Source organism: Natator depressus, chromosome 8, assembly GCF_965152275.1.
Source record: "Natator depressus isolate rNatDep1 chromosome 8, rNatDep2.hap1, whole genome shotgun sequence".
Lineage (NCBI taxonomy): Eukaryota > Metazoa > Chordata > Testudines > Cheloniidae > Natator > Natator depressus.
The window spans coordinates 45588477-45607611 of NC_134241.1; the positions used below are offsets into that span (position 1 = coordinate 45588477).

Below are 19135 nucleotides of genomic sequence, written 5' to 3' on the forward strand. Positions count from 1 at the left end.
GTTGAATCTTAAAGCATTTGCTAAACTAGAACTCCATAATCAAACTAACAAGTTAACTGCTGCAAGTTTATTGGTTTAAGTTTTATAATTCTAAACTATGAAGTTTACAAGTTTTTCTAATTACTAACACTGTCTCAATAAGCATTTTTGCTGTAACTGCTCTCAGTAAGAAATTAGATAAATGTCAGTAGCTGGCACTATCTATATTATTCAGTAATTACATCTAGCTAAAGAAAAAACGCACAGTTTGAAAACACTGGATAATTGTGACAATCCCCTTGGCAAAAGGTCCCCTGGTTCTTTGCAAACAACTCGTCTTAGACCTGATAACATTGCTTACAAGGTATTTGTCCATAAAGGGTAACATATAAGGCCTCTATTGAAAGCTTGCAACTTACTGATGTTCATAATCATGGCATGGTATATGTACAGATAACATCTGAGGAATAATGTAACTATATTGAAGTTTATGCCCTTATGGTCTTAAGGTTAAAAGGAGTCACGGAGTAATATTACTTGGTGACGGCCTATTCATGCAGGATTGGGTTACCACTCCTCCAAACTTAGCCAGTGATGTAATGCGAGGCTCAATGGTCTAATATTGCCCCATCATGGAACAGACAATAGAAAACCATCATAGGCAACTGCAAACAATCAAAACCACTTGGAGGTGAAAAAGCAACATTGTAACAGACCATGGATTGCCCTGCCTATGAAGAAAGACAAAAGACTGTTTCAGTATAAGAGTGGGGAGAGGCACTCTGGATCCATTCACTGAGGAGACACCTTGAGAGGGAAGAGATTTTTCATGAAAGATTGGTTCTTGGAAGCCAGCCAGCTCTACAACAGATGGAACTTTTGGGGAGGAGGGGACCTATTTTATTAAATAGGAAAGCGTAGGTCCCAGTTCACATTTTATGATTTTGTTTTGTATTGTAACCGTTTCCACCACTATCTTATTACTAGTGAAATCTCTATTCATTCTTAAATAAACCTTTTGTTTCATTATAAGTGTTCTGTACAGTGCTCTCTGCAGTGGTTTAAGTAAAACTGGTAACTGGAGTACAGAGGATTTTTGTCGGTAACTGGTGTCAGGGTCTGGATATCACATGGGAGCACTTTAAGGAAACTTGGAGACTAGGGTGCACCTGCTGTTAATCTGCAAGGAAAGGACAGGGCTGGCATAGCCGAGAGAGGAGAGGAGAGGGCTGGTGGTGGTAGGGAACTAAACATTCAGTTACTACAAGACTCCCTCACTCTGGAGGCAGGGGGTAAAAAACAGTTACTCACCTTTGTAACTCTTGTTCTTCGAGATATGTTGTTCATATCCATTCCAATTTAGGTGTGTGCGCGCCGTGTGCACAGCCGCCAGAGAATTTTTACCCTAGCAACACCTAGTGGGTCGGCTGCGGAGACCCCTGGAGTGGCGCCTTCGTATACTTCATATACCCCAGCCAATCCAGAGCCCCCTCAGTTCCTTCTTGCCGGCTACTCCGACAGAGAAGAAGGGGGCGGGTTTGGAATGGATATGAGCAACACATCTCGAAGAACAGTTAAAAAGGCGAGTAACCATTTTTTCTTCTTTGAGTGCTTGCTCATATCGATTCCAATTTAGGTGAGTCCCAAGCCTTACCTAGGTGGTGGGATCGGAGTGAAGCAACGTGGATTGTAGGACCGCTCTATCAATCGCTGCGTCATCTCTTGCTTGACGGACAATGGCATAGTGCAAAGCAAAAGCGTTTACCGAGGACCAACTTATGGCTCTGCAGATCTCCTGGATCGGCACCTGGGCCAAAAAAGCCGCCGATGAGGCCTGGGCCCTTGTGGAGTGAACAGTGAGGGGCAGGATTGATACACCAGCCAGATCATAGCAAGCACGGATATAGGACGTGATCCACGAGGAGATCCGCTGAGATGAAACCGGGAGGCCTTTCATCCGGTCTGCCACGGTGATGAAGAGCTGGATCGTCTTCCTGAACGGTTTTGTACGCTCAGTGTAGAAGGCCAGGGCCCTACGGACATCAAGGGAGTACAGCCGCTGTTCCTAGTGACTGGCGTGTGGTTTTGGATTAAAAAACGGAAGAAGTATGTCCTGGTTGATATGGAAGCCCGATACAACCTTCGGAAGAAAGGTTGGATGAGGCCGAAGCTGCACTTTATCTTTATGAAAGATAGTGCAGGGTGGTTCGGAGGTAAGGGCTCTGAGCTCGGAGACATGCCGCGCCAACGTGATAGTGACAGGAAAGCTGTTTTCCAGGAGAGGTAGAGGAGGGAGCAGGTGGCCAGCGGCTCGAACAGAGGCCCCACGAGTCTGGAGAGGACCAGGTTAAGATCCCATGCGGGGACTGGCTGTCGAAGCTGTGAGCAGAGGCGGTTCAGGCCCTTGAGAAACCTGCCAGCCATGTGATTGTCAAGACAGAGCGGCCATTCACACCCGGGTGAAAAGCCAATATGGCCGCAAGGTGAACTCTGCTGGAGCTCTCAAGCTGGATGACAGACTGATGCCAGCCAGGCTTGTAATGGGCGGAGTCGAAGTTTGGCATGCCTGGTCACGTATGTGCAGGAAGCCATGTGGCCGAGAAGACTCAAGCAACTTCTTGCTGGTGAGGTTGGGAAGCTCTGAAGGCTCCAAATAGGGCCACTATAGCCTGGAAACAAGCATCTGGCAGGAGGGCTCGTGCCTGCAGAGAGTCCAGAACTGCCCCAATGAATTCTATTCTCTGGGTTGGTTCTCGTGTCAACTTTGCCACACTGAGAAGGCGGCCTAACCGAGGAAACGTGTCTTTGACCAAGCGGAGGTGGGACTGCACCTGTTCTTTGGTGCATCCCTGGATAAGCCAGTTGTCGAGGTAAGGGTATACCTGCACCTGCCGACAATGAAGGAAGGCTACCATGACCACCATACATTTGGTAAACACTCGGGGGGCCGTGGAGAGACTGAAGGGAAGGGCCGTGAACTGATAAGGTTCACGGAGGAAGCGTCTGTGTGCCGGATGAATTGCTATGTGGAAATACACGTCCTTCATGTCGAGGGCGCCGTACTAGTCTCTAGGAAAGGTATGATTGTGCCAAAGGAAACCATGCGGAATTTCAACTTTACCGTGAACTTGTTGAGACCACGCAGGTCCAGAATGGGCCGAAGCCCTCCCTTTGCCTTGCGGATTAGGAAATATCGGGAGTAAAACCCCTTAGCTCCGTTGGAACCTCCTCAATCACCCCCATGGCGAGGAGCGCCTGAACCTCCTGAATAAGGAGTTGCTCGTGAGAAGGGTCCCTGAAGAGGGACGGGGAAGGAGGGTGGGAAGGAAGAAAATTGGAGAGAGTATCCCGCTTCCACTGTGCGGAGGACCCAGCGGTCCGTAGTTATGTGGGAGCAGGCACAGTGGAAGCGGGATAATGATTCAAGAAGGGTTGGGTAGGATCCTGAATGAGGTCCGGTACATCGTCCTCGAGCGTCCCTCCAAAAGGTCTGTTTTGAGCCCGAAGGAGGCTTCGATGGGCCCTGGCCTTGCCTAGACTCGGGGTTGGAGGGCTTCCTCCTGCCATTACCCCCCCGTCTCCTATAAAAATCCTGCCTCGGACGATGAGGAGGATAGGAGTGTTGTTGTGGCTGCTGGGGTTTGAATGTTTCCGCTGGATAGCCGGTGGGTGCATGCCCAGGGACTTCATTATCGCCCATGAGTCCTTAAGGTTTTGTAGCCTGGAATCAGTCTTGTCCGAAAACAGGCCCTCTCCATCAAAGGAGAGGTCCTGCAGCATTTGCTGAAGCTTCGGTGGCAGGTTGGAGGCTTGCAGCCAGGAGATATGCCTCATCGCTATCCCCGAGGACAAAGTACATGCAGCAGAATCTGCAGCGTCCAGTGAGGCCTGCAACGAGGTCCATGCCACTGTTTTGCCCTCATCAACCAAGGCCCCAAACTCCTCTCTGGACTCAGGAGGTACTAACTCCTTAAATTTCAGCATGGAGTTCCAGGAGTTAAAATTGTATCGGCTCAGGAGCGCCTGCTGATTAGCGATCCTGAGCTGAAGACCCCCTGAGCAATAAATTTTGTACCCAAACTGATCAAGGCGCTTGGTGTCCTTTGATTTGGGAGCTGGGGCCTGCTGGCCATACCATTCTCTCTCGTTCACCGATGCTACCACTAGTGAACAAATAATCGTACCCCTTTGAGGGGACAAAGTATTTGCACTCCACTCCCTTAGCAGTTGGTGGGATGGATGCAGGTGTTTGCCAGATTGTTCTGGTGGTGGATTGGATAGTGGATTGGATTGAATAAAGGGTAGGACTACCCTTGATGGAGCTTCCGCTGACAGAATATTCACCACTGGGTCCTCCACCTCTACCACCTCCTCTGCTTGCAAATTCATATTACGGGCCACCCTGCGCAGGAAGTCCTGTTGGGCATGGAGGTCTATGGGAGGGGAACCCGAGACTGCAGTGCCTGCCACTGTCTCGTCGGGCGAGGAGGCGGAGGCGGCCACAGGGGGGAGAGGGTCATCTAAGGCCTCTTGGGGAACTGGGCCCAGCTGTCCTGTGCCAGCGACCTCGGGGCCCGGAGCAGGAACCAGCGTTTGAGGAGGTCCTGTAGCAGGAAGAGGAGCCACCACAGTCTCTGTGCCTCCCGGGGCGGGCCGAGTGGCGGCAGCCTCTGGCACTTGTGGCTTGGACGGGGCTGAGTGAGAAGCCCCAGACGGAGCACCCTGGGTCTGGTGGTACGCCCAGGGCGTCCAGAATGGCCACTGGGTGGGCCCTTAAGCGGGACCCTGCTCCTGCCAATGCCCAGCCCGACTCCAGGCGGCTATGGTCCATACGGCGGCAGTCCGAGAAGCGCGACCCTGCCTCCGATCCCAAGGAACGGGAAATGGAACGGGAAGGCCATGGTGGTGCCGAGTCATGCTGACAGGGCAATGGTGAACGGCGCCGCAACACTGGGGAGCGGTGCTGGGACCTGGATCTAGACGGTGAGCGGCATCGGGTCCGGGATCTGCTCCTCGACGGTGATTGATGGGCAAGCAGCACTGGGACCAGTGCTGGGAGTCGGAGCGGTGCTGCAAGTATGACCGGCGCCGTGAGAAAGTGCGGTGTCAGGACTGTGAGCAGCGCTGGGAGTGAGAACAGTGCAGAGAACGCGATAGGTGCTGTGGCTTGACCGACGGTGCTGACGGGTAGACAGGGCCAGCTTGCCTCGGGATGGTGCTGCATGTGCAGGTACCAGTGCCTTGGCATGAGGCTGAGGGGATGCTGACGCTGTCATGGCAGTAAGGTCCCTTGCAGCCACAAAGGTATCCAGGGTGGACAGCAACTGGACCTCAACCACACTGTGTACCGGGGAGTCCGGGGGCACTGGACTCAATGGCTCTCCCTCCCAGGGCCGGAGTCAACGGTGCCAAGGCCGTAGACTGGGACGCACCTCCAGAGGCGGTTCCAAGGAGGCTGGCCTCTGTGGAGGTGGGCCAGCCTTTTCCGGTTTCTGGTGCCGCTTCTGGCCAGGAGAGCAGGACCGGTGCCAGGCCGATGATATCGGCTGCAGTGCCAGTGCCATGGGTCTCGGTCATAGTCCAACCGCGGTGCTGCTCCTACTGCTGCTGCCGGAGCGCTGCACACCAGGGCGCTCCGTGCCGGATCTTGGCACACCGCAGGAGGTTGAGGGCTAAGAACTGCCTCCATAAGGAGCTGTTTGAGACGAAAGTCCCACTCCTTCTTGGTCCGGGGACAAAAACCCTCGCAGATCCTGCACTTGTCTGCTTAATGAGGCTCACCTAGACACATTAGGCAAGAGTCTGGGGGTCACCCATTGGCATGGGCTTAGAGCAGGAACCGCAGGGCTTGAATCCCGGAGCTTTGGGCATGAGCCCAATAGAAAATCGGGAAGGAGGGGGAACCCTATAACCCACTAATACTAACTGACTACAACTATAACTATCAACTATTATAAACTATCAACTATTATAAACTAGAAACTGCAAGTGCTAGGGAGAGTGGAGACCAGCGAAGCAGAACTCCACAGTTCCAGTGACCGTCACAGGCGATAAAAAGGAACTGAGCGGGCGCTGGGTCAGCTAGCGTATATATCGAGTGTCATGAAGGCGCCACTCCAGGGGGCTCCAGAGCCGACCCACCGGATGTTGCTAGGGGTAAAAATTCTCCGACGGCCGTACACATGGCGTGCGCGCACACCTAAATTGGAATCAATATGAGCAAGCACTCGAAGAAGAACAAGGTGACTCCCAGTCCTGGGTACTTTGCGAACCATCACAATAATCGTATTTCATTTGTCCCACCACCTGCAAGACACAAATTGAGCGATCTTCAGATGTTCTTGATTCTTTTTAGTTTTACTCTTACCTCTGGAGATGTAGCTGATCCAAATGATGTCAAAGGCTTATTCCACGCACTGACTGAAGGGGGCTGTGGTGGACTAATGGGTCCCACTAAAAGTCCAGAGAATACAGTGGAGTCAAAACCACAATTAACCCATGGTTATTTAGATTCATAAGTACAAAACTGAATGGACAATGAAACTTCAGCTACTTGATTTCACAGCATGTTTGATTCTAGAACTCCATTTCAGCTTTTAACAGTAAGTCCCTTATTAAGTCAACCGTGATTGCCCTAATTAGCATATTTGGAAACATGCACAAATTTGACAAAGAAGCCCAGGTTTGAGACCAATGGCAGTTGCTTATATACTGAGGATACAGAATGTGGCGACAGCAGCAAAGAGCAGCTCTCTCATCTCAGGGAACCTGGGAGACTATGGCTCAGCAGTCTTCCAGAACATTTCATAGCAGCATATTCTCTGTGCCATATGAGAACTATACCTGCAGGCCAGGATGTTTGAGACCTCCAGAAAAATCTCTCACCAACCCAAACGCTCCAACCACAATGTTTCTCTTCTATCCCTCCCAGGCGCAAAAAAAAGGTCAAAAAATACCACTTACATTTCTTGGAGATGTCGTTAACAGTTGTTGATGCCACCTTATTTTCCCATAATTCAGTCCCTAGAGCAGGATGGGACTGTGCATTCTGCAGAGCTTTGCCTGTTGCTGTATATTCTGTGCTGCTTGTTCCTCCTGCTGTCTGGGTTTGAGGCTGAACTGAAGCCTGTGGCTGGCTTGGAGCCTGGGGTGCACTCGGGGGCTGTACCTGTACTTGTGCCTGAGCTTGTACCTGCTGTGCTGCTGCTGCCGCCGCCGCCTGCTGTTGCTGCTTTTTTGCAAACCTGGGAGGAAGCTTGGAATTCTGACCTCTTCCTTTTTCACCTGAACTCTTTTTGGTCCAAACCTAAGAGTAAAGTTGACATTACGGAAGGGTAGCCCTTTAGAAAGTCTGTATTTTTCTGTCAGTTGCAGAGTACAGGAGAAGGACAAGGCAGGAATATTGAACGTTTTTTCAGACTTTTTTCCCCTAATGTACTTACTTTTACCATTTGAATAATGAAAAAAGTTAACACATTCCATGTTTTTGGCCAAGAAATTTTCATATAGAATTGTGACACAAAGGCAATAGCATAACAAAACCCACAGTGTAAGCCCAAAAGCAAGCTTTCAAGTTAGTTACAGTAGCCAACATTTTAATTTTGAAATACACAAATTACAGCAGCAGTGGGTATTGAAGGAGTAAGAGGGACAAGAGGAGAAACATAAGGGGAGGCAATATGACCTGCATAACTTAGGCCAAACAATTTCAATAAACAATTAACTAGAATACTGCAATTTGACTGGTAAAAACAGCTGTTTGGAAACAGATTTTGCACTGTTGCATAGTCCTTTACAAAAAAAATTTGCAAAAAGTGTGTAACTGCTTGTAACAGGTGCAAAGGATGACGTTCTTTATCAACAAACCTGCACTGTTTGTTCCTCCTTCTTTCTGCGTTCCTCATCTTGCAAACGTTTTTGTTGTTTCTTTGACACCACTTCAGTAAAGCCATCATCATTCAAGTTAGACGGAAAGTCTTCAATTACTGTCACTTCAGGGTGGTCATCGATGATCACAACACCTGCAGATGAACCAAAGATGTACATTTTTTCTTCCATTTCAACAATTTCAGACACAATATTCAGAATTTTGGAATAAAAACAAATTCCACTAGCGCTGCATAGCTTCATACAGTTGCAGCCGAAGACGACCATCCTAGTTCAAGTTCCCTCATGCAGACCATCCTTTTGCTGGTGGACTTCAAGAAAAAGGATTTAATATAAAAGCCTTCAATTAATGGCTCTTCAAAAAGACACCATACTTTGTAAAAAAAGTTCCATAAAACCAAGAGCTAAAGAAAAACAGTTTGAGTAGTTTAAATAGAAAAATAATACATTCTGGACACTAACTGCAAACCTGTTGGCGTTATTTATTGAGTTTACAACAGTAACATCCTCTCCCATTTTCCACGTGCAAAGAGATACAAAATACCCGATGCCAACATCGGGTGTGGAATGATTGAATGATAGCTTGAAAAAAGTTACAGGAATGAGATTGTACAAAAGAAGTGTCCTTAAAATGGATAACTATTTTTTATATATATATTATATACATACACACAAAAATATAAAATTGTATTACTCATTTTTAAAAGGGACACATGCCACAGGACTCATTCATTGCTGCAAAGGGGGCAGTGTCTGAATACTGGGATATAAACAGCCTTTAAAAAATATGCACCAACTTTTCTTCTTTCCACAGTTCCCAAATATATCCAATTCCAGAAGGAGGAACGCTAATGTATTAATAGGTTTTTTTGGTTACCACAAGTTTCCATCAACACATACTTGCATAGTTGTTGAGGTCAAATTGGGATAGAGCATCCACCTTCTCCTTGGGTTTCTTTGGACCTGGTTTGGGCTCATCCCTCTTTTTGGCACTGGCATCCTTGGAGGTCTTTTGCATTGCAGCACTACCACCACCTTCTTCTTGATGCAAGGAATTACTGATCGTGGGATCTATAGCAGTCATGGTTCCTGCTTGGTCTTCAAATGGCCTACATCAGACAAAATTATAGTCAGAACTAACCACCATCCCCAGAGTACCCTCAGAAATAGCAAAACAACATCCGCATGCAGATCACATTACCACGTTAAAAGTGTCTACTGTGCATCATCATTAGCTGCCTGAGATGTGTGGCTACTGCTTTATTAGTTCTCCATTGAGGCTGCACCTATTAGCGATGCTTACAGATTTGGATCACAGACCAGTCAAAAAATCAACAAGCACAGTAGACACTTTAGCCATATAGGCGCAAGCATCACTAATAGGCGCAGCCTCAATGGGGAACTAATAAAGCAGTAGCCATACATCTTAGCCAGCTAATGAATGATGCACAGTAGACGCTTTAACCATATAGAGAAGGTGCAACGTTTTCATTTCAACTGCCATTCTTTCACTACACTGAATAAGTGAATGACCCATATCCACTCCAAATGTGAAGCTAAAACCTCCACTGAAAAAGTTGCTGTGTAACACACCATAGAAATTTGTAGACTTTGCAATATATGCTCCATATTTAATTTGGTTTGGTATAACTGCAACATGGACTTATTGATATATTAGTAACAACTACTGCAGCCAGTTGCAGGCCAGGGGAAAAACTGCAGAATTCTGCCTTTTTGTTGTCGAACACTAGAAATTCTTTAAGTATTACATAAAAACTTTTTCAAAGTTTTATAATGGAAGGACCAACTGCTTAGAATATTCAGCAAAAGTTTTCAAGAGAGGACACTGCTAAAGTAGCCAAGTCTTCAATGTGGAGTTCAGCAGTCCACTCCATAGCACTCCCTAACCTGGTGCAGAAGATGCTGTCAAACCATCATGCAATTGCTACAAGGCATGAGAAACCAATCCCAGAGATGAAAGGCAGGCTTCAATCTGATTCAGCATGTAGATGTAAGCATAACAAATTCATTTCTAATACTGAGCAACATGCCCAAGTGGAGCTAAGAAACTCTCCTTAACGGGAGAGTACATGCTTCATTTAGTTAATTGATTTTCTACTAGAAATTGACATGGGGCCCCTGATGGGATAAATACAGTGAAAGGATTAAAGCAATAGACTGTAGAGTTGTGATTTAAATCAACTGGATCATGTTTAATGCTAAATTTCATGGGGATGAATGTAGTTTACACCTCTGACAATAGAGGTGGCATTTTTCTGCCAGACAGTTTTAACATGGTACAGTGACACTGGAAAGCTCTGTTCTTTTCCCCCTCTACTCTCACAGGCTCAAAGTGATTCAGATGAAAGCTTCTTTTCTGTACAAAAGGCCAGCATTGTGGAGCTGTCTGACGCTATCCTCCACTGACCATGGTTATGAACCTTACAGATTATGAATGGCTATGCAATCTGCAACAGGAAATTAGTGAGTGTTAGAGCCTTTTGTGTTTATACAGTAACTACATAGTGTGGGTGCTACTGGAAACAAATAATAGATACTTACCCTCGTTTACCACTTCTTAATGGAGGACCACTCCGCCTTTCACTCCTAGGCCCTGAGAAATTCCTTCCAGCCTTTGGTGGCCCACTGTTGCCACGGCGATTCTGGCGATCTATTCCAGGCCGCTGACTAGAGAAACTTCGCTTAGATATTTCTCTTTTTGGAGCTACAGCATTTTCTCCTGCTTTGGCAGCTACCTGTGTGGTTACATCTGCCATTTTCTTTTCATCCCTCTCTCGCCTCTCATTGAAGTCACTACTTTCTGAGGCAGTTTCCCATTCTTCATTTGCCTGGTCTGAAGAATTTTGATTGGACAAGTCTGGTGTCTTACTCCCTGAAATATCCAAAGCAGTGCTGGATGCTTCATTAACTGCATTAACAACTGTAGCACTTGTCAATGAGCTAGCTGCAGCTTCATTTATTTTTGATGCAGCTTCCCTTTCTTTTAGGCGTCTAAAGCGTGGTGGTTTATCTTGCCTTGGTGGTCGTGCAGGCCTTTGCCTTCGAGGCCTCTCTTTAGTTGGATCAAACTTCCTCTCAAATTTTGGAGGTCTCTTATCCATGGACACAGGACCATAGTGTTCATGTCTTCTTGGTGGCTCCTCCTCTTCTGGTTTAATGGTCTCTGTTTGCCTTGGATTCCACTGACTCTCTCTGTAGCCTGGCCTCCTTAATGTAGATGGTCTTGGTGGGCGCCCACCTGGATCCCTACCACCACGTCTGTACATTCCCCCTCTGCCACGTCTTGAAGGTTCTCCTTTAGGAAGGAATCCTGGTTTTGGTTTATCCTCCTCCTCCCTGATGTAAGTTTTCTCCAGGGATCTATTGTCGACTCTGACACTGTTTTCCGGCTTGAAAGACAGCAGAGGCTTTGAAGGTTTCTTGCCATCAGCCTTCTCCTCTCTCTTTGGGTGTTTACCTTTGCTTAAACTGTCTTTGTCTGAAAGAAGAGTATCACTAGCACTTTCATGAACTTCGCTGTCAGAATCAGTTTCTGAGCCTCGCTGTCTTCGCCGTTTGGGGACTATTTCAAAATCAGAACTCTCACTACGAGTTTCGCTTTCTTCTCTCTGCCTAAGAGGCCCCAAAGGCACATGGTCTGCCCTAAGCTTAGTGTCTCTATAATGTGGATAGTCTCTATTATGGCCTCTACCTCCCCGGCCTCGTCCTCCATAAGACCCTCTGTAGCTGCGACCCCTAGAGTAATACTCTCCACGGCCTCTGCCCCTATATCCCTGATCTGGGAACCAGTCTCTATCCCGAGCCTCTTTCCAGTACGTTCTGGGTGGTAAACCAGGTTCTCTCTTTACTGGCCTGGTTTCTAGGCGAGGTTTCTCAACAATATGTTCTTTGCCAGCAGCTCTCTCTGGTTGTTTTTCTTCCTTAATTGCGTTAACAGGTTGCTGAACAGGTGGTGGCTGGACTGCAGGTGATGGCTGCTGAACAGTAGGTTGCTGAACAGGTGAAGGCTGCTGGACCACAGGTGAAGGCTGCTGGGCAGCAGATTTAATGGCAGAGTCCAGCTGATGGCTCTCTGTACTTTCTGAAATCTGAGCCGTATCTTGTGGTATCTTTTTAGCTAAAGCAGCACTGTCTGGGGTGGACTTTTCTGGCTCTGACTGGGGAAGTGACAGTTGTGCCTGATCCTTCTTTTCTGTCTTTTCAGACTTGCCAGCTTTTTCATTAGCTAGTTTTTCTCCTTCTTTTTCCTTCCTCTGCTCACGTTCTTCCCTCTGCTCACGCTCTTCTTTCATATCTCGAAGAACAGGTTTTTTAATAGGGCCAGATCTTCTTACTGGTCTATCGCTACCTTCTTCTCTTCTGCCGTAGCCTGGCCTGGGACCCCATCTGGTTTCAGATTTAGGCTTGAAAGGTTTTTCAGATTTTGGCCCTTCTGATGTTCTATTACTCATGAAACCTTCTTTTTTTGGCTTAATCTCTGGTCTTTCTATAGTCTCAGCATATCTACTACTTACTTTAGGGACATTTGGTGTTGTCTCATTCTTTTGCTCTTCTGATTTTAGAGAATGACTTGAACCATGGGAAATGCTTCTCTTCAAAGCAGAATGACTCTCTCCGACGGGTACCAGCTCTTCCTGAGGGCTGTGTGCAACACTCTCATCAGCTACTTCAAAGCTAACTGCTGGATTAGGCATGTCAGTTTGGAGAGGTCGTACGTCTTCCAAAGACCTGCTTGGGAATTTTTGTACATCCACCTCACTTGGCTCTCTAAAAAAGTCTGTCTTTTGATGAGAATCCAACTGGTTGTGTTCTACAGGGTAAGCAGCAGTAACAGCAATTTGTTCTTCTTCCAAATGTGCTTCAGGCCTAAGTGAAGAAGCAATTAAACAGGTTTTTAATGGAACAAAGTTTAATTTAACCATATTTACAACTGGATTCTCTAACATCCCTGTAACATGTTAAAGGACTTTTGCCTCATCTACGGAAGTTTTAAGAGGAAGAACAAGGTATCTGTCATGGTGTGAGAGGATTCCGATTGGTGTGCGCGCGCGCATTCTGGTAACTAGAAATTCTGGAACTCATGACAGTTAAAAGGGGTGTATGCGCAAGTGTGTGCGTGTGCGCGCACACCCATGCACACAGCCCCCTTTTAACTGCCGTGAGTTCCAGAATTTCTAGTTACCAGAATTAGGAACCTCAAATAAGCATTTAGCATTAGGAATCTAGTATTGTTAACAGTTAAGTCAAAACTTTGAATGAGCCAGCATATCAGTGAATTAACATCACAAATACAACATCAGTTCAAAGTAAGTAAAAGTTAATTACTGGGGTCACATTTAAGAAAGTCTCAACAGAAGCTCAGAGGCTGACTGTGAATAAGGATCAAAATAACTGCCTGACCATGTTATAAGAAGTTTTATTTTCATAGTTAGCTGATTTATCAGTGTGAAGTGGACTATAGCTCTTCAACGTGGAGACCACATGCAGTATTTCCCGCCTGATTCCTGAAACAAGGGAATATAGCACTGTTCCCACTACTTGTACCTGCAAACACCCACTAATAACTAAACCAATCTCCATTTATTAAGGATTAGGATGAGACGTTCATAGGGCCAGATTACTTCACATCTGCCTACTATGGGGTTCCTGGCATACTGTCAGAGACAGGATACTAGATTAGATGGCTCAAACCTGTTGTCCAATATAGAATTCCAATGCACACACAATTGTTCAGTCACAGAACCTTTGAGCTAGTTATGGACTCTTCCTTGCATCTTCCTTAAAACCATACCTGTCAGCCAGATGCCATAAAGCATAGCTGATTAAATTTAAACAACTCACATGTCCCTAAGTCATCCATACCTATCCACTTGGTAGCAACAATTGATCATGAACACTGACTAATTCACAGTTGCAAGTATGGCCTACATATCTAAACAAACATAGGAGTCTGGCGGACATGAGTGGCATGTGGAAATACAGAAATCAGGCAGGACTCACCTCAAATCCTCAGTCTCTTCTAGCACTTTAGGAGGAGTCCTAGCCTGTTGAGGTTCTGCATGGGGATAAGGATCTGAACCCCACATCATGCGGGGCTCTGACAGTGGTACAGTATGTTCTCTTGCTGATCGAGCAATATGTTCGAATGAATCTGAACCAGTTCCTGACCCTTCCATCTGGTCTCTTCTCATTAATGGTTTGGGAGGCATAATTCCTGTGATCAAGAGATTCAAGTTAAACAGTTAAAATTAACAGCTCAAAATACATTGATTACTGTGACATAGGGCCAGAAAAGGTTACACAACTAGCAGACTGACTGACCAGAGTCAACCTTTAGAGACATATTAGTAGATAATGTTCATGTTGTGTGTGTTTACATATACAGTTAGAGGTTGACAATGTAACCAAACAGTTCCTGTCTATCACTGTATTCTGTTAATTCAGAGATCAAAAGGAAACATTAACATTTAAATCAATTGTGAATGTAATGATATCAGTCTTAATTTCTCTTTGAAGTATATAACAAACTACATATAAATGGCAGGAGACAGGCAATTGCCTTATGTTAATCCATGTAGCTAATCACTGGTGATGCTTAGGAAATAGGAGGTTACTTCAAAAGACACTATTCTTCACACAAGGAACACCTGCTGTCAAGAGGCTGACAATAGCCTGCAAGGGGTCTATAAACTCTTGGGCCCTGATCCTTTTAATCTTAGATCTGCTTAAGCTTCATCAGGGGGAAGTTTGAGTTGCAAGACTGAGGTCTCCAGTCCCATCTGGATCACCTTTATATTGGATATTTGGGCACTGGCCTATAAACCTGATGAACTGATTCTGGGAAGGACTCTTTCCAACTCTAAAACTCACCATCTCTACTACAAAACTGAGGAAAGAACTCTATTCAAGTCTGTATGTATAATAATCTTTTAACCAATACACTCTCTCCCTTCTTAATAAATCTTAGTTTAGTTAATAAGAATTGGCTGTAAGCGTGTATTTGGGTAAGATCTGAAATATATGTTAACCTGGTGGGTAACGTGTCCGATCCTTCGGGATTGGTAGAACTATTTTAATATGATGAATAAGATTTTCAGTAATCCTCATCATATTTGACTTGGCTGCCTGGAAGCCCAAGACTGGATTGCTTTAAGGGAACGGTGTTTTGGCTTCAGGGTAACCAGTAAGGTATTGCAGCAGCTGTTTTGTTGCTGGCTTGGTGAATCTGAGTATTAGAATAACCACAAGTTTTGGGGATGGTCTGCCTCCTTCCTTGCAGTTTGCCCTAAATGAGCAATCTCAGCATGGCAACCCTGGAACCCTGGTCATAATTATATAAAAGACAGGATTTGAAGAATTTAAAACTCTGGCTAAGCTGAAATAAATCAGCAGGATGATGAGCAGAGAACTTTTATACAGATGTCCCCTCTGACACTTCCCCATCAAGTACAGGGGCTGCAGGAGCCGCTCCCACCATACAGCGCCTTCTGCTCATGTTTTTGCTGCCTCTATTGGGCCTCCTGTCCTAGACATCCTCAACAGCAGCATCTGATAGCCTCTCCACTATTCCACAACAGCAGCAGTATACAGTAATCTGTTATTTAGGTTTGGAAAGTATAAGGGCTAGAGTTTCACTTAAAGCTTTGGTTCTGCAGAAATTGATGGGACCTGCCCAGGATACACTCCTAATCACCTTGGGCAAGAGGATTTTTCAAGCCTTGAATATCAAGTAATTAAGAGGGAAAGAATATTCTTGTTACATTACTTAGAACAGATATTTCTACCTTTGTTTTGCTTCCCCAAATTCTCACCCACCCTGTGAACATCACCCCACTATCCCTTCTCTTTTCACATGCCAGCTAGCTGGAGAGTCCCCTCTACCAGACATTTGTTATCTTTAAATGCTGGCTTCAACAGGGATGCAAATGGAAATCCTGGAGATTAAAAGCATGTTGTACTGAGATAATAGGCTGAAAATTTTGAAATTATTGCTGCAATGTTTCATAGGTGCTAATATTTGATTGCTAGCATGTGAAAACGATGTATCCTAGCACTGTACGCTATTCTGAAAAGTCAACCTGCATTACTCACATTTTCCACAGATTCCACACACTTGGGTCAAACACGAGATGGGTGGGCAATGGTGGTGAGGCTTATAGCGAAGCTTTTAACACAAACATAACCAGTCACTATCACATCACTGTAATACAGTACCAAACTGTGGTTTCATTTTATAATCATGTATGGGAATGCAGTAAGATATAAGTATAGTGTACCATTTTTCTAATGAGATTGCCTTATCTGATATTTACGCATAAAGAGAATTTAGTACTTATGTACTAGCTTGATGTTTCCAGTCAGTGGACAAACAGTGGCTTAGGGAAAATTTTCTACTGTTCAAAAATACTGCGAGAATGTTCACTGGGAATGCAGGCTGGGTTTTACCTGGATGCATAGGAGGCATATCCATAGTAGGCCTTCCTGACATCATTCGTGGGTCCATGTAAGGCTGCATCATAAGCCACCGTGGATCAAAGCCCATAGAAGCTAAATGCTGAGGATGTGGTTGCATGGGCTGGTAAAGGGGTCTATGCTGGGGAGGAGGGACAGGACCACTGGAAGGTTGTGATGAAGCAGACTGTGGAAGCACCCCTTGCTGCTGCTGCCACTGTTGCTGTTTCATCTGTTCCTACAACGTTACAGATATGCAACATTAAAAGAAGGCTCATTCATAATATTAAGTGACTTGTATGCCATTCAAATAAACTAGCGATAAGAGCCAGTTATCTCCATAAAAGGATCTATCAGACTGCAGAATTAGTTACCTTAAAGACAAGGCACAATAATCCAGAATGTGTCAAATGCATGGGGATAATCTTTTTACTCCAGTTTAAGGGGGGAAAACAGGAAATAGAACAAATGAAATTGAACCCCCCCCAAATTAGCTACAAAGGCTGCATGGCTTTCACTGAGAAGCAGGGCAGGGCAATCTGTACTGTAATACATACGTTTTGCAGAGTAACTTTCAGGCAGGTTATTTTATAGATTTAATACTCAAAAGGTATCAACATGTATAAATCCTTTAGGAAATACTGATTAACATCACATTCTACAACCTCAACATTCTGCAAATACAGATCAATGGTCTACACACAGAAACTGGTGTAAAAAATCCTGCTACATTTTAACAACGCTTTTATTTTTGGCTCAATTGGACACCTTGCCATCACAGAAAAAGGCAAATAAATTGCCTCTCTAGAAGTATCCCTGCCAGTACTGCAGACAACAATACACGACTGAAAACATTCTAGTACCTTTATGAAAGATATCACCCAGTAATGAGTTTCATCTCCAGTGTGAGAATTAGGAGTCCCAAAATCAGACCTGTATTCCATTACTCAGAAGTAAATAAGCCCTTCATCCTCTGATGCCAACGGATTGGTTGCTTACCTGTTGCCTCTGAAATCTTGGTGGCAGCGACTTCTGAAACTGTTTAGAATAGCCTGAGGAAACAGCAGGTCGAGGCTGAGACCCTGAATCTGGCTCACTTTCATGAGCCACCTGGGAACTCTCTTTGTCATTCCGACCACTGTCTTGTCTGGTAAAAATTGGCTGTCCCTCTGCTATAAAAATATTGAAAATTAGTTTGCACCTACCACATGTATTATAGGTCATAAGCTAGTCTTCACTTTCACATTAATCTATCACATAGTCAGTGTATCCTAACTTTAAAAAGACATGGCTTTCTAAAACAAAAGCACCCTGGATACTTATCAATTTATTATTTTAGTGCTCTGCTAGGCTAATTCTATTAATGGAAAAACAAAAAGGTTACAGGGCTGAAATGAAAACTAGTTGCTGGAGACCATAGATCAACAGCTACTAATTCATCTCACATATGGAGTATATTCTACTGTTTACCTAAGTAAACTGTGTGGCTAACCACATTGCTGTTTATGTTGTAAAATGAATATATATAGGATTGCTGTTTATGTTGTAAAATGAATATATATAGGATTGCTATATAGATATATAGATATATATAGGATTGCTATGCAGCCAAGTTTATGCTGATGTACAACTCAAGTTCTGAATTGCCTGACTTATTTTGATTGTGCAACCTATAGGCTGATTTACAATAATTTTGCACTTTTGAAAAAAAGACATTTGCCTGTGCTTAGTAAGAACTGGTATGTAAACAGTCCCAATTAGGTGCTGAAGAAGACCAAAATAAATGGTGGAAACTAGTGGATGCTCTCAGCACCTGAGGGTGTGGGAGGATTAAGACAAAGAATAGAATTAGGTGCTTAAACTCACAATTTACTACAAGTAATGGATGAAGTTTAAATGTTTCCTTGTAGCGGATTGGGAAGGGGGGGGAGAAGGGGGAGGAAAGGGGTTACTGTTCTGCAAGGCTGGATTAACAGAATACAGTACAGACCCGTTTACACACAGATGTCGGGAGTCAAGCCGTCACGACCACATGTTAATGGACCACGGGTTAAGAGGGCCATGCTGAAATAAGTATCTATGATTCACTTAGAAAAAAAACACTGTTATTTTCTGCTCTTTCCCATTTTCCCTCTCTCTTATGAAGACTGTCATTCGCCACAGATGAACAATTTCGATATTTTCCACATTTTGCTCCACATTTTGCTCCTTGGAATGATTCATCCCCCGTTAAATTTCCAAATTTTGTCGCTTGGGCTTGAAAGAATTGGCCCACTTAGCGGCATTCCTTTCAGCCTTTCCTGAGCAAACCACGCGTGCATGGCTTTGTCTATTGTGGGGTTTGCTGAATAGCGCACACATTTTCGCTTAAGCCCCACGGCAGAACCGAGATTTTGTATAAAGTTGTTCACTTTAGATTCATTTTTTAGCCATCCTCAGAGTAGATTCGGCAATCCCAATATCTTTTGAAACTTTGGCCTGGGTTCCTCCACTATTTACTCGATCTATTGCAGCTAGCTATTCTTCTACAGTGTAGGAACGCTGACGCTTTCCTTCTGCCATTATATTAGGCCTATGGTTAAAATTTTCTAGTGTAGTATATATATTACTATATAACTACTATATATTATGTATCTCTCTAGTGTGACAATGACTAAGCGTACGTGATACGTCTTTACCAATATCGGTAAAGATGTACAACATGTTTCTGCTCCACACTTTGTTGATTTCTGTGTCAGTGAATTAGTGAGCAAATCTGTAGTGCTACATAGAAAGTTCCTGTACCGTGTGTTAACGA

At 44.9% G+C, this 19135-nt stretch overlaps 1 protein-coding gene across 15 annotated transcripts in view; it reads right to left on the reverse strand.

The window, feature by feature from the left end:
• PRRC2C (proline rich coiled-coil 2C) overlaps positions 1-19135 on the reverse strand; it is a 114977-nt gene that overhangs the window by 59028 nt on the left and 36814 nt on the right. For 11 of the 15 annotated variants that reach the window (XM_074960910.1, XM_074960906.1, XM_074960914.1 and 8 more), the window contains exons 13-20: positions 17338-17510; positions 16333-16576; positions 13888-14101; positions 10429-12753; positions 8767-8975; positions 7846-8000; positions 6943-7285; positions 6347-6432 (exon numbers count right to left, since the gene is read on the reverse strand). In XM_074960910.1, coding sequence (XP_074817011.1) covers positions 6347-6432; positions 6943-7285; positions 7846-8000; positions 8767-8975; positions 10429-12753; positions 13888-14101; positions 16333-16576; positions 17338-17510 — 3749 coding nt within the window. The remainder of the gene's footprint in view (positions 1-6346; positions 6433-6942; positions 7286-7845; positions 8001-8766; positions 8976-10428; positions 12754-13887; positions 14102-16332; positions 16577-17337; positions 17511-19135) is intronic. The other 4 variants (XM_074960907.1, XM_074960919.1, XM_074960921.1 and 1 more) reach the window with 1 other exon arrangement.